Source organism: Saccopteryx bilineata, chromosome 3 (genome assembly GCF_036850765.1).
Source record: "Saccopteryx bilineata isolate mSacBil1 chromosome 3, mSacBil1_pri_phased_curated, whole genome shotgun sequence".
Lineage (NCBI taxonomy): Eukaryota > Metazoa > Chordata > Mammalia > Chiroptera > Emballonuridae > Saccopteryx > Saccopteryx bilineata.
Window position 1 is genome coordinate 214505755 of NC_089492.1, and position 13601 is coordinate 214519355.

General features: G+C 41.6%; 1 protein-coding gene and 1 long non-coding RNA gene across 4 annotated transcripts in view; one reads left to right on the forward strand and one right to left on the reverse strand.

Moving 5' to 3' along the window:
- The window catches only part of LOC136331008 (uncharacterized), a 42873-nt gene extending 39375 nt beyond the window's left edge, over positions 1 to 3498 (forward strand). For both annotated transcript variants that reach the window (XR_010730427.1, XR_010730426.1), the window contains exons 2-4: positions 1224 to 1437; positions 1746 to 1796; positions 3383 to 3498. This is a non-coding gene — a long non-coding RNA (uncharacterized lncRNA). The remainder of the gene's footprint in view (positions 1 to 1223; positions 1438 to 1745; positions 1797 to 3382) is intronic.
- DNAI3 (dynein axonemal intermediate chain 3) overlaps positions 1 to 13601 on the reverse strand; it is a 114502-nt gene that overhangs the window by 2117 nt on the left and 98784 nt on the right. Inside the window, exons 18-22 of one of the 2 annotated variants that reach the window (XM_066268765.1) lie at positions 12742 to 12805; positions 9016 to 9146; positions 6423 to 6627; positions 5124 to 5215; positions 3359 to 3481 (exon numbers count right to left, since the gene is read on the reverse strand). In XM_066268765.1, the coding sequence (XP_066124862.1) occupies positions 3359 to 3481; positions 5124 to 5215; positions 6423 to 6627; positions 9016 to 9146; positions 12742 to 12805 (615 nt within the window). The remainder of the gene's footprint in view (positions 1 to 3358; positions 3482 to 5123; positions 5216 to 6422; positions 6628 to 9015; positions 9147 to 12741; positions 12806 to 13601) is intronic. The other variant, XM_066268766.1, reaches the window with a different exon arrangement.

Below are 13601 nucleotides of genomic sequence, written 5' to 3' on the forward strand. Positions count from 1 at the left end.
CTGTTTGAGCTATAATTACTATTATTTTTCAAGAAATGAACTGTATCCAGACTCAATGTTTACAAAGAAGCAGGTGTATGATTTCCCTCGGATTCATGGCTTGAAGTGTTCAGCCTAATCCCTGGCAATCAGGGGCCACTCATGAAGGCCAGCCTTGTGGGACAGACGTGCAACATTAAACACTGACTGCACTTTCTATGTGCCAGCTATAGGCTAACTGCTGTGAATATGTAAAGTCATTTACTCTTCACTGTGGTCCTCTGAGGTCGTTACAGTTTGTTTCCACTTTCCCTTTTGACAGAGACAGAGAGAGACAGATAGACAGGAAGGGAGAGAGATGAAAAGCATCAGTTCTTCATTGCAGCACCTTAGTTGTTCATTGATTGCTTTCTCATATGTGTCTTGGTGGGGGAAGCTACACCAGAGCGAGTGACCCAATGCTTGAGCCAGCAACCTTTGGGCTCAAGCCAGAGACCCTGGGGTCATGTCTATGATCCCACGCTCAAACCAGTGACCCTGCGCTCAAGCTGGTGAGCCCGTGCTTAAGCCGTGACCTCAGGGTTTTGAACCTGGGTCCTCCGTGTCCCAGTCTGATGCTCTATCTACTGCGCCACCTCCTGGTCAGGCCCATATTTTCCTTTTATCAGCAGTTGCTTACAAACAGATATTTCTAACATTCATTGGTTTTCCTGGAGACATTTTCATGTTCTAAATGTAACAGAAGAGCCTTTTAAAATTCATTCACAGTCTAGTTCGAGAAAATCTGAGATGTGGTAGCTCTATTTAAAATAGGGCATTCTGTCATGGAAATGGAGTCAAAGAAGGAGCTGGGAATGTTTTGGAAACTCAAATGCATGATACTATGAGTATTATAATAGGTGTTTAAAAATATTTTACAGGCAAATTATTTTTGTGTTATCTACAATTCTACTTGCTTTTACTCATAATAATCATAGGTAATTGCTAGCATAGGGAAACGGTAGAAGATTATATCCCGCAACAAAATTTCAACCAATATTGGTGAATGCACAAAAGAATAAACCAAGACATTTTTTTTAAGGTGGGGAAAACATTGAGAAGTTAGTTAATTGGTATTCTTTTATACCTTGTCACCACTAAATAGTTTTTGAAATGAGGCCCTGCACTTTTATTACTTAATATCTATCAATAAATGGTCTTGTTAATCCAGGGATTTTCTTTTTTCTTTTTGTATTTTTCTGAAGTGAGAAGCGGGAAGGCAGAGAGACAGACTCCGTGTGCGCCCCACTGGGATCCACCCAGCAAACCCACTTGGGGGCAATGCTCTGCTCATCTGGTGTCTTTGCTCCATTGCAACCGAAGCCATTTTAGCGCCTAAGGCGGAGGCCATGGAATCATCTTCAGTGCCCGGCACAACTTGCTCCAATGGAGCATTGGCTGCAGGAGGAAAAGAGAGAGGTAGAGAAAAAGGAGAGGGGGAAGGGAAGAGAAGCAGATGGTTGCTTCTCCTGTGTGACCTGATTGGGGATTGAACCTGGGACATGCACACACTGGGCCAACTCTCTATCACTGAGCCAAATGGCCAGGACCTTAATGCACGGATTTTCAACTGTTGTGCTACAATACCTGACTATTTAGTTTGGGGCATTGACCTCTATTCCCTTAGATTGTCCAATAACAAAATGAGAACAACCAACACAACCATAGCCATCTGGTGTGAATGAATCAAAATCATACTTTCTTTTTTTTTTTTTTTTATCATGTAGGTTCATATTGGATTCGGGCAGACAGTAAAGGAACTTTGGAGCCAGAAAATGGTGGGCCATTTCATTTATTAAAGTCTCATAATGTTGGATGAGCAAACAGGCAGGGAAGACTGCTTCCCTTTCTCACTCTAGTCTCTCCTGGACTCAGTGGACCATTCCATCAAAACAGGGCTCCCCAGCCAAACAGGCCTGCTGGCAGGGCTCCAATCCCCTCAGCCCTCCCTCTCTCTCAGCACTCTCCCACAATACCAGCTGGGGCAAAAAACCCTTCTTCAGCAAATGATAGCAAACCATGGCCTCTCCCAAGCAAGAAGGCAATCCGCAATTTGTAATCTGCCGTCCTGAGGGCAAGCACGCAACCTTTCACACACTACACAACATGGGCTCCCCTTTCACACATTATACAACATGGGCTCCCCTTTTACACACTACACAACATGGTGCTCCCCACACCAATGCAACAATTAAGCAAAATATAAGGGAGCAAACCTGTTACAAACTTGTTTGCCCAACAGTCATATTGGCAAAAAATATATTTTTGGGTGTGTCACAGATTTTTAGTAATTAGTTTATGTGTACCATGAGATGAAAAAGGATGAAAATCGCTGTTAATCCATTTACTAATTCAGAGCATTAAAACATTTCCACCTGCTTGCACTTTTGAGACCTAGGGCCTCACGTGAGAAATTATGTTGGAGGATGACACATACTAAGCTAGAAGGAAACCACAGGTGGCAATCAGTGATGAAAATGCTGGTGACAGAAGGGCAAGGAAGAGAATGAGCAAGAGAGAAAGAGAAATATGGACTGAGATGTCCTCCCCCAAGTGACAAAGGGAGAAAGGCGGAATTCACAGACTATTTAAAGCCCGCATATTCCCACGGGCAAGGGAAGACCAACAGAGTGACAGTGTGCATATCAAACAGAGGCTGAGAAGGAGGGCGGGGGAGGCACTCAGAGCTTTGGGAGAGTTTAAGATGAGTGGATACCAAAACAAATACTTCTCTATCTCAAATCTCACATCGTCAGTATTGAATGGTAAAATTCATATCTGTTTGTCTGTTTGTCTATCTGTTTGTACACTAGCTTCCATTTAATGAAAGTCTACTATTTTTCAGGTTATTTAACTGAAAGCCTTACAGTTATTCTAAAAGTAGTTATTAGTATTCTCATTATATTCAGTTCAGACAAGAGAACTGAAGCTCAGCAAAGATATGAGCCTTGTTCCAGATCTCAGAGTGATTCCATATTCCACTCTTTTTGCACTACCTGTTGTAATATAGCACTCACCAAATGTTAAAACTGCATAAGGAAAGCATTCAGATTTTGAATCATTGTATGTATAAATGGTATTTAGATGCCACTCTATCTAAAAGACTGACTATAGAAAATTTCAGAAACTTCAATTATATAGACTCTTACTAGCGGTCCAATGATAGTTGCTAACTAATGGTAAGCTAGGACATCAGGGAAATGCCCTCTTGACTCTCATGAGATTGCAAGGAGGCTGTGAAAAGGCATAATTTTTCTGTTTAAATTGTGGAATAAGCCAAACACACATAGTTCCACAGGGGTTAAAGGAAATCAACTTCTGTTTCTGAAATTTAACTTACAATTTTTTTCTTCTCTGTCTCCAGCTCCATTTCCATCTTCTCTTGCTCACGAATTTGCTTGCGCTGCTCTACATATTCCAAGTGCTTGACTTCTCTATCAAAGTAGAAGCTTATACTTGATACCTGTTAGAAACACAGGCCCATCAGAGGAGCCCACACAGACGAATGCCCCCCATGATCTTTACAAAGCTCTGGAAGAATTCCTGCTGCCTGTAATTCACCAGATATATTACCTACTTCAGGTACTGTTTACAGGCCTACTACCAGAGAAACTAGCTCAATTTAGGAGATACTGTGCTAAGTTTTAGGTCCTGTGAATTAGAGCGTTCCACAAAGGGAGTGAGGTTGGAAGGAGAGAGTTTCAGAAAAATTTAGCAATTTTGTAAAAGGAATAGTCAGAGATTGCTTTTTCCCCTTTCCTGCCTTCTCACTTCTAACACTAGATGAAGTTTCATATAATCAAGAAAACCTGGCCCAGGCTGGATAGCTTGGTTGGTTAGAGCATCGTCCTGATACACCAAGGTTTTGGGTTTGATCCCCACTAGGACACATACAGGAATAGATCAATATTGATGTTTCTGTCTCTCTCTCTCTTTCCCTTCCTCTCTCTTGAAAATCAGCAAAAAATTTAAAAATAAAATAAAATTACAGTTGATTTTCAAAAAGAAAGAAAGAGAGGAAGAAAGAAAAAAAGAAAAAGAAGGAAAGGAATAAAGAAAGAAGGAAAGAGAGAATGAGAAAAAGAAAAGAAAGAGAGAAAAAGAAAGAAAAGAAAGAAGGAAAAAAAGGAAGAAGAAAAAAGGCAAGAGAGAAAGAAGGAGAAAAAGGAAGAAAGAAAGAAAGACAGAAAAAAAGAAAGAATAGAAAGAGAAAGAAAGAAAAAAGGAAGAAGGGAAGAAAAAGAAAGAAAGAAAGAAAAAGAGAAAGGAGAGAGAAGGAAGGAAGGAAGGAAGGAAGGAAGGAAGGAAGGAAGAAAGAAAGAAAGAAAGAAAGAAAGAAAGAAAGAGAGGAAGAGAGAAAGGAAAGAAAGAAAGACAACTTGGAAAACCCAGATGAGGGTATCGATGTAGACTCTAAAGGGACTGGGAGCCCTGAGTGTTTCTGGTTCCCTGGAGGGCTTAGCCCATAGGTGTATGAATAGAAACAGGGAAGTAGGCAGAGAAGACACCTTGGGCAAGATGACCAGGGAAGGAAAAACTTTTTGTCTAATAGTAACTAGGCTGATGTTGTTGGTACTTGCAACAGATTGCAATCTATATATTTTATGTTGGATGTATGTATACTTATGTTTTTCTATTTATTGATCTTTGTATAACCTCCTTTTTAATGTTGCCTGCAATTCTTGGGTGGTGGGTGTGGTGGGCAGAGTATTGCCACTTCAAACAGGCTGCTTGCAGTGCGCAGAGCTGGGGGAGGATGAGGGGGTGGTGGGCGATGGAAAGAAGCATAAAAACGTTAACTGTGCCCTAGGAGAAGGGTCTCATGCTTCAGTTACAACCCGAAAATCACATCTTATGACTATGAGTCCTCAAATTAATTCTTCTCTGAACCTGGGTCTTATTCACTTGCCCCCTCCCTGCCCGTTTGTGTTTTATTTTCTTGCTTCAAACTATTAAACTCATAAAAGAAATACATCTCTTATATTTGACTCTATGATTTTTTTGTTCTTGTATAGAGTGAAAATGCTGTCATTTCTGAACACATTTCTAAAACACGCAACAGCAATATTCAGTCACATAAATTGTCAAAAGCAAAAGTAACTGACCTCATTGGCAGAAGGATGACTTAATGTCCAAGGAATTTCTAATATATGTAGTGTCCCATAATAATCAGCTACGGCTATAAATTGCTGCTTAGCTGAAAGATTAAAAAGAAATAGGAAAAAACAAAACAAAACAAAACACAACTCAGCAACCAGAAAGCCATCTTAGAGGGTAAGCATGAAATGTGTGTTTTCTGGTCTCCCAAAGGACTGGCAGTGGTTATAATGATCTTGGCATCTTCATCAGACATTCATGATAGGCACTGTATTAACATGTAAGTCACTTTTTCCAGTTGATGGAACGAAGCTGAGACCTTGAGCCTTTGTTGGCCACCCTGCCCACCTCAAATCTTCCTTTCTCTGTGTCTTTGTGAAGCGCACAGCTCCTCACTGAGGCTGACCCTCTCCTAGGCAGGGCCCGCTCGGTGGACTGGGCAAGAAAGCAGGGAAAACACACGGAAAGATTTCCAGAGAAAAATCACGATATCAATATTCACCAGAGACCCAGCAATGGCTAAAGGATACCGTTTACAGATGAATATCAAAGACACAGCCAGAACCAGAAGCTAACACAAACATCAAACTATTTCCTTTGAGCATTTAAAATGGATATAAAACCCAAACATGTTTGAGCATTTTAATTTTTTATCTCATATGTGTGGGGTTTTTTTCTTCTCATTTCCCGAAAATCTGGTTCAAATTGCTAAATGCTAGAGTTGTCATCCCTGTCGGTACACAAAAGCAATGTTTCATAGCAAGGTAGGAAAACACACTCTGGGGACACACAACTAAGCAGTAGCCAGACTGTGACACTAGACATTCTGAAGGCTGAATTTCCAAAGGTAATGTTTCCGAGAGAGAAATGGCTATAAAGACAATTGTGTGCCTGCACACCTTTGGAAACAAAGGAAAACTTCTTTTAAAAGGGTCAACTATATTGGATTTACATAGAAAATAGTACCTGGTTGGTACTGAGAAATTAGGACAAAAGAAATAATTAGGATCAGATGAGAAGGATGCTTTGTGTGTATGTGGTTCAAAATCCTTCTCTGCTTGGCAGACTGAATGTGTCTCAGAAATAACTGTTGATGAAGAAATTAGTGAGAGACACTTAGCCTGTATCCAAGATAGTGCAGAAGAGAGGGGGCAGGATGAAGGAAAGGGAGGAGGGAAGGGAATGGAAGGGAAGAAAAACAAAAACCTAAAAACAACATTGGAGACTTTCCGGATGGATGCCAACATTTTCCTGAGTTACACAAAAAAGGCAATATGACTTAGCACATGTGATCAGAATTAACATACCAGAAAAGGTCCAGGGTTCGATGTAGGTGATTGTAGTTATACAGATGTTTTGTGACTGGGCTGGTTCATGGGTTTTTTCCAGAAGGTCCCAGATATCAATGTATCCATCTTCTCGGCCAATATAGAAGACGCCGGGCCTTGTCAGAGACCAGTGCCCTGCGGTGTACCTTTTTGGAGCACAGGACGACTGAAGAAGGGGTCCGAGCTTTAAGCAAAAAAAATTTAAAGGCTAATTAAAAGCTTGTGTTATTATTGAAGGGATATTTACAATGATTTTAAATAAAACTCAGGCGGCTATGATTATGTAACAGCAAAGTTATGCCTATTTAGCAGTCTTATTTCTTTCACTTGTAAGATTTTTGCATAATGCCTATTCTTTCCTGTTTGTTTTTATAACATATTTTTCTTCTTATTTTAGCATTTTTTTAAAGAAAAGATCAAATCTTTCAATCTAGTTGTTGATAGTTCTAATAATCCAACTGCTACTGAAATCCATTGCTGTTTTTCTAGAGATCTGTGTACATCAGATAAGGAAAGATTATGAAATTTTGCTTATACCTTTATTTGCTATCAGGTGTTTCTTTCCCATAGAAACAGCTCTGGGAGCCAGAAAAAGCAAATAGAAAGTCAATCCTAGCTGTGAGCTACATCCAGTGACTTATAAATAATACTGGGAAGAGATTTTAGACCAGCAAAACATCGTAAGATCATCTTGTCTTTTTTCTACCACGGGGTAGTTTGCCTTCTCTGGGAGGTTTTCACAGATAGAATATCAGACTGTGCTTTCTTCCCACTGTTATGCTCCACCTGGCAACCAGGTGTATTTACTCATTTATTTACATCTGCAGGAACTAAACTAAACAGTGGAACTATCTCATATGCAAACTATCTCACGCATGAAAACCTTTCCTGGGGAGACAGGAGAATGTCTCAGATTTATGAACTCCTTGAAGCTGACACTCCAAAATTGTTCTTGCCCACTATGCCCAGATCCTTCTGTGTCTGTGGATAACCAGGTTTCTGTCCCTGCACAGCCTTCGAACAATCTTGTTTAACTTTTTCTTTTCTTTTTCTTCAACTACAAAACTTACAGTTGCTCACTGTAAAAACAAACAAACAAGTAAGAAATCATACAGCGGTGCATTGGTATAAAGTCTAGAAGTCCAATGCGCTATCCATTGCGTCACAGAGCCAAGTGGTATAAAGTCAAAGTCCTTTTGTGGATAGGCACTTAAGTAGTTTCCAATTTTTCCAATGAAAAACCTGAACACATATTTATATAATTTTTTTGTGATTTGTGTTACAGTCTCAGAAGTAAAAGTGTTAGTTCAAAGAAAAAATATTTATAAAATTCTGTATGTAAATATAAATATATATTATATATATTATTTATTCAAAGAATGCATATATTACAGCTGTGAAATAGATATATTTCAGATTTTTTTTTGTGACAGAGACAGAGAGAGACAGAGAGAGGGACAGACAGGGACAGACAGACAGGAAGGGAGAGAGATGAGAAGCATCAATTTATCATTGCAGCATCTTAGTTCTTCATTGATTGCTTTCTCATATGTGCCTTGACCGGGGGGCTTCAGCAGACTGAGTGACCCCTTGCTCAAGCCAGCGACCTTGGGCTTCAAGCTGGTGAGCCTTGCTCAAACCAGAGGAACCCGCACTCAAGCCAGCGACCTCAGGGTCTCGAACCTGGGTCCTCTGCATCCCAGTCAGACGCTCTATCCACTGCTCCACTGCCTGGTCAGGCATATTTTAGATTTTGATCATCTTAAAGTGTTCATATCAAAGGGGATATCATAATGATTTTTCCATATCCTTATATAACTGGATTGCCTCTATCTGTCTAGTTTTTGGCAGTTTATCTTCTGTAGGTCTGGATTCAGGCTCTCTCCAAATCCTGACCACCAGACCTTCCTGGCCCCGCCTCACTTGATCACGCACATCTCTGATCCATCTGGTGACAGATCTTTTAGCTCTTTTACTCCCTCTTTCTGGACCTGTTGACATACTCCTTGTACAGAAGCAAAGATGACAGACCCAGTATTTCTCCTTTGATCATTATATAGTAATTAGCATTTCTTCTTGTATTTTTAAAAAAAGATCTTATTTATTGATTTGAGAGAGCGGAGGGGGGTAGGGTGGAATGGGAAACATCAGCTTGTGGTAGTTACTTCTTGTATGGCCCTTGACCAGACAAGCACAGGGTTTTGAACCAGTGACCTGAGCATTCCAAGTCCATGTTTTATCCACTGCACCACCATAGGTCAGGCTTTTCTTGTATTTTAAAAGGAGAGAAAATGCAAATCAAGCCAGCTTATCACTATATATATCTCAAAGTAAATATTGTTAGCTTTTAGAGAACAGTGACTTGTAAATGTTTCCTTCCCTCAGGAAAGAAAAGCAAATGGTTAGGTTTTCAAAGGGCTTATAGCAGTTGTGTTGACAATCTGGAGCCAGGCCATCTGTTTCAATTTCTCAAAAAAGTGTCCTAAAGGCACTATTATGTCTGAACAGTGTGTTGCCCTTACTGTTTTTCTCAATAACGAAGGAGCATTTCTCCATGAGGTGAACAACTTACCTTGACACCTTCCTTCCAGATGGCCACATTCCATCCCCCAACGGTGAGGACAATGTCCTTGTAAAAAGGTGACCTCTGTACAGTGTGGACAGCACCATCATGGATGGTGTAGAGGCTCAGTGGCTTCTTTGCTGTTGGAGTAGAAAAGACCATTTCATCTTTAATAACACTGGATACATTTCCACAATAAAGAATGAAGTGACTTCCAATAGACAGACAGGTCTTGATTAATGAGATCCCAGAGTAAAGAACCAGAGGTCAGTTGGGTAGAATGAATCAAGAAATAGCTTCTCCTTTTCTATAAAATATACAGGGAATTTCCCATCAAGGGCACTTTTTCAGAGGAATGCTTCATGTTTTTATTCATTCATTCATTCATTCATTCATTCAATTAATCAATAAATATTTGTGTGTTGCCTACATGTACTGGTAGTATAGATGGCGGGATAATCAACACATATGATCCTGCCCTCATGGAACCCAGATATGTACTCACCAAACAAATCCCAAAGTAGAGAACAAAAATGTGACATGTGTTATAAAGAAAAAAATATTACAAGAAAAAATAACAAGGACATGCATAAATTAGACCAAATGCTCATTAAAGTCTTCTCTGAAGATGAGCCCTATGTGCCTGATAATAGTTTGACCAGGAAAAACTTTGATGTGGAGGAACAGTCCAGACAGAGGGAGCAATACACCTCAGAATCCCGAGGAAAGAATTGTTCCATGTCTTTATAAATTTGAAGAGGGCAGCAAGGTCGAGTCTAGTAATCCCAGGTGAGAAAGGTGAAACAAACAGGGGCCAGGAGTTTCCAGACCACGCAGGGCCTTGTAGGAGAGGCAGTTAGGTCATATTCTAAGTGCAATGTGTTTTAATGAGTGCTTTAGGCCTAGAAGACAATATGTTTGACATTTCTAAAAGATTCTCTGGTTGCTATGGGGAGAATGGATTGGACAGGTAAAAGCACAGAGGGAACACCAGAGGAGGCTGCTGTGGCAGTTCTGGTGAGAGTTGATGGTGGCTTGGATAAAGGTACAATGGAGAGGAGTAGATAGTCAAGACATTTTCTGCAAGCTAGAGTTGACAGGGCTTGGAGATGGCTTGGATAAGAAGGGGTGAGCGAGATGAAGTGCTGGAATAAAAACAGGTTTCTGGTAAAAACAACAACAACAAACAACTAGCTCCACGGAGTTCCTATTTATGGAAACTGGGAAGTCTAGGGGAGACAGGTCTGGACTTGAAGATCAAGACTTCCCCCGAGCCTGACCAGGTGGTGGTGCAGTGGATAGAGCATCGGACTGGGATGAAGAGGACCCAGGTTCAAGACCCCGAGGTTGCCAGCTTGAGCACAGGCTCATCTGGTTTGAGCAAAAGCTCACCAGCTTGGACCCAAGGTTACTGGCTGGAGTGAGGTGTTACTTGGTCTGCTGAAGGCCCATGGTCAGGGCACATACGAGAAAGCAATCAATGAACAACTAAGGTCTTACAACGAAAAACTGATGATTGATGCTTCTCATCTCTCTCTGTCCCTGTCTATCCCTCTCTCTGACTCTCTCTCTGTACCTGTAAAAAAAAAAAAAAAAAAAAAAAGACTTCCCTGAGTCTCTGCCCCAGGTCCCAGGGCCTTCTGCCTCTCTGGCCTGTGCAAAGGCCATTGCTTGGGTTTCCTTTCCCCAGGCCTGTCCTCAGAGCTGGGTGTTCCCCACTCCTTGCTGCCCACACCCACAAGCCCCCGGGATGGCCATTACAAGTGTCACCATAAAGTAACCTAGCTCCTGTGCTCCTGCCAGAGTGATTTTCTGATCATATGGTGGATCTAAGTCCAAAACTCTTAGGAGGACACTCCAGTCCCTTTGCCATTTGGACCTAGATGTCCTTCCCAGCATCTCTCCTGCTGCCGTTGTCTCCTTTGTTGCTACGGTTTGGCCATGAGATGTCCCTGTTTCTTCATTGTCCCTTGGTCTTTTGGGAGTCCATGTTTTTGCACTTGTTTTTCTACCTGCAATGTCTCCATCTTCTGCACCTGGAGAACTGTAGTGTACCTTCAGAACCAGCTCAGCTGCACCTCTCTTCAGTGGGGCCTTTCCTTAGCAGCCCAAGAGAACCAGTCATCGTGTGTTTATGTGGTTGCCTTTTCCAATAAATCATGGAACTCCTCTAGAGGAGGATAATACCTTGTCCATCTTTATGTCACCAGTGCCTGGCACAGTAGGTTCTCAGTAGTAATTTGATGAATAAATAAAGGTAAGAAAGAAAGAAGAAACAAATATCAAGGAGGTTCAAACATAAAGCTCTTGGTTTTTAAGTTTGTCATTGGTTATTCTAAAAATGGAATAAAATTCATTAAAAATGTAAATAAACCTGCTTGTTATGGGCCTCCTCAAAGGCAGTTTAGGAAGAAGCTGCAGGAGGAGGTGAGGCCCCCAGAAAATCTCTGAGACCAGGAGGAACCAGTGTCCTCCGGTGTGTGACTCAGTCATGGCATCAAGCCATGGCCCAGAGTGTGGTGGGGACTGTTGTCGTGCTGCGTAGTGCCAGCAGGCAGTATGTGCTCAGTGAACATCAATCAGTTACTGAATAAATAAAAACATGAATAAGCACAAAAGTAGTTGATTGCAATTTATTATATCCAATATATAATTTTGAATTCAACTTCCAGTCACATAACTGGAAATAACATCGGTCTCAGTCCTGCATGTACTTGGCCCTCCCTTGGGTCACATCTAATCCTCTTTCATTGCCCTGCTCCTATCCGTAGCACACATTTGGGTTTCTGGTCAGGGGACACGATGTTAGAAAACCAGGAATGCTTTTGGAGGCAGTGCTGAAAAACCAAGCCTTCCCAGGTCTGAGGCAGGCTCCAGTCTAGGAACTTGACTCACCAGACAGAAGTGAAGGGTGTGAAGTGTGAGGCAGAGGTCTGAGTCCCAGCAGCTGTTCCCTGCCGGCTGTGGCGCTGACCTCTGACCCTGTCCATCGCTCATGTATCCCTTTTTCCAAACACTCACAGGATCGACCAGATCCCCCTGTGCAGCCCAGCCTGGCTGCTCCACCTCACTGTTCCGTGGTGCCTCTTCCTTTGCTTATGGTTATTCCATGCTTTGAAATGTGGTTCAAATATATTTTTATGTTGTGAAAACCCCAAAGCTTTAAAATAAGTACCATAGTTGTCATTCTTAGCAAACCCCAAGGCCCTGAGCTGTGACAAGAAGCTTTGTTTATGAGGAGCCTGAGTCCACCTGATTCCTGCTCACACCTGGGTGTGGCCCTATGCCCCCGCTCAGCCACCCAGTTGGCCCCAGGAGCAGGGAAGACATGGACACCATCCCCAAAGTAGGGTCCTACAGGTAATTCTCCCCTACTGTCCTGAGGTCTTCAAGATTGTCATAAATTTAGCTTACGATTTTACACCGACTCAAGTTTTCCACATAGATAAATTACCAGGTTGTTGAATTATTGAAACAGCATGGTTATGTTTAAATTATCCTCCTCAAATTTTACTGTGGAAACAAATCACCTGGCAAATTTTACTAAAATCCACATTCAGATCCGGTAGACCTGTATTTGCAACAAGCTCCCAGCCAAGAGCTGTGCTGCTTGTCTGTGGCCCCTGCCCTGAGTGTCATGTGCAGAGTCAGAACCACATTACCAAGTCCAGGGTTACTTAGTACTTTGTAAAAAAGGGAATAACCTATTAATATAGAACATGCATCAAAACTTACACATCAATCGGCCAGTTTCAGGGTCTCTTTCTGTTTTCCAATCTGTGTATATCACTTCACCTTCCTAAAAAAATATTACAGGTTCCTGATAAATGCAATCAGCACTTAAGACAAAACCTGATCATATTCCTGCGTTAAGACTGATTGTGACAAATACAAAGCAACAAGTCAGTTTCATCAAAGGAGCATTTGGTACAATGGTGAGAAAAGGCTCAAAATAATTACTTGATTTTACTTTAAACCAGTGGTCCCCAACCCCCGGGCCGCAGACTGGTACCGGTCTGTGGGCCCTTTGGTACCAGTCCGCAGAGAAAGAATAAATAACTTACATTATTTCTATTTTATTTATATTTAAGTCTGAATGATGTTTTATTTTTAAAAAATGACCAGATTCCCTCTGTTACATTTGTCTAAGACTCACTCTTGATGCTTGTCTCGGTCATGTAATACATTTATCCATCCCACCCTAAAGGCTGGTCTGTGAAAATATTTTCTGACATTAAACCAGTCCATGGCCCAAAAAAGGTTGGGGACCACTGGTTTAAACAACAGCAAAAAAAAAAAAAAAAATTAGTTTGATATGTTTTTATCTACACAGAGTGATGCAGAGATCATGGACCATTTGGAGGTAATCTATGTATACAAGTGCCAACTGCCAGGCTCCAAAGATTTTTGAACAGGCCCTTTTTGTCTCTGGTTGGTCCTTGGGAAATCACTCCCAGCCTGACCTCCCTGCCTCCAGGGCACTGCTCCTGCCGCAGCCCTGCCCCAGCCACAGACCAGGTCCCAGAGCAGGAGGATGAGCCATATCAAAGGCTGGGCATCATTCCACTGGAATGTCAGCCTCATGAGGGCCGGGC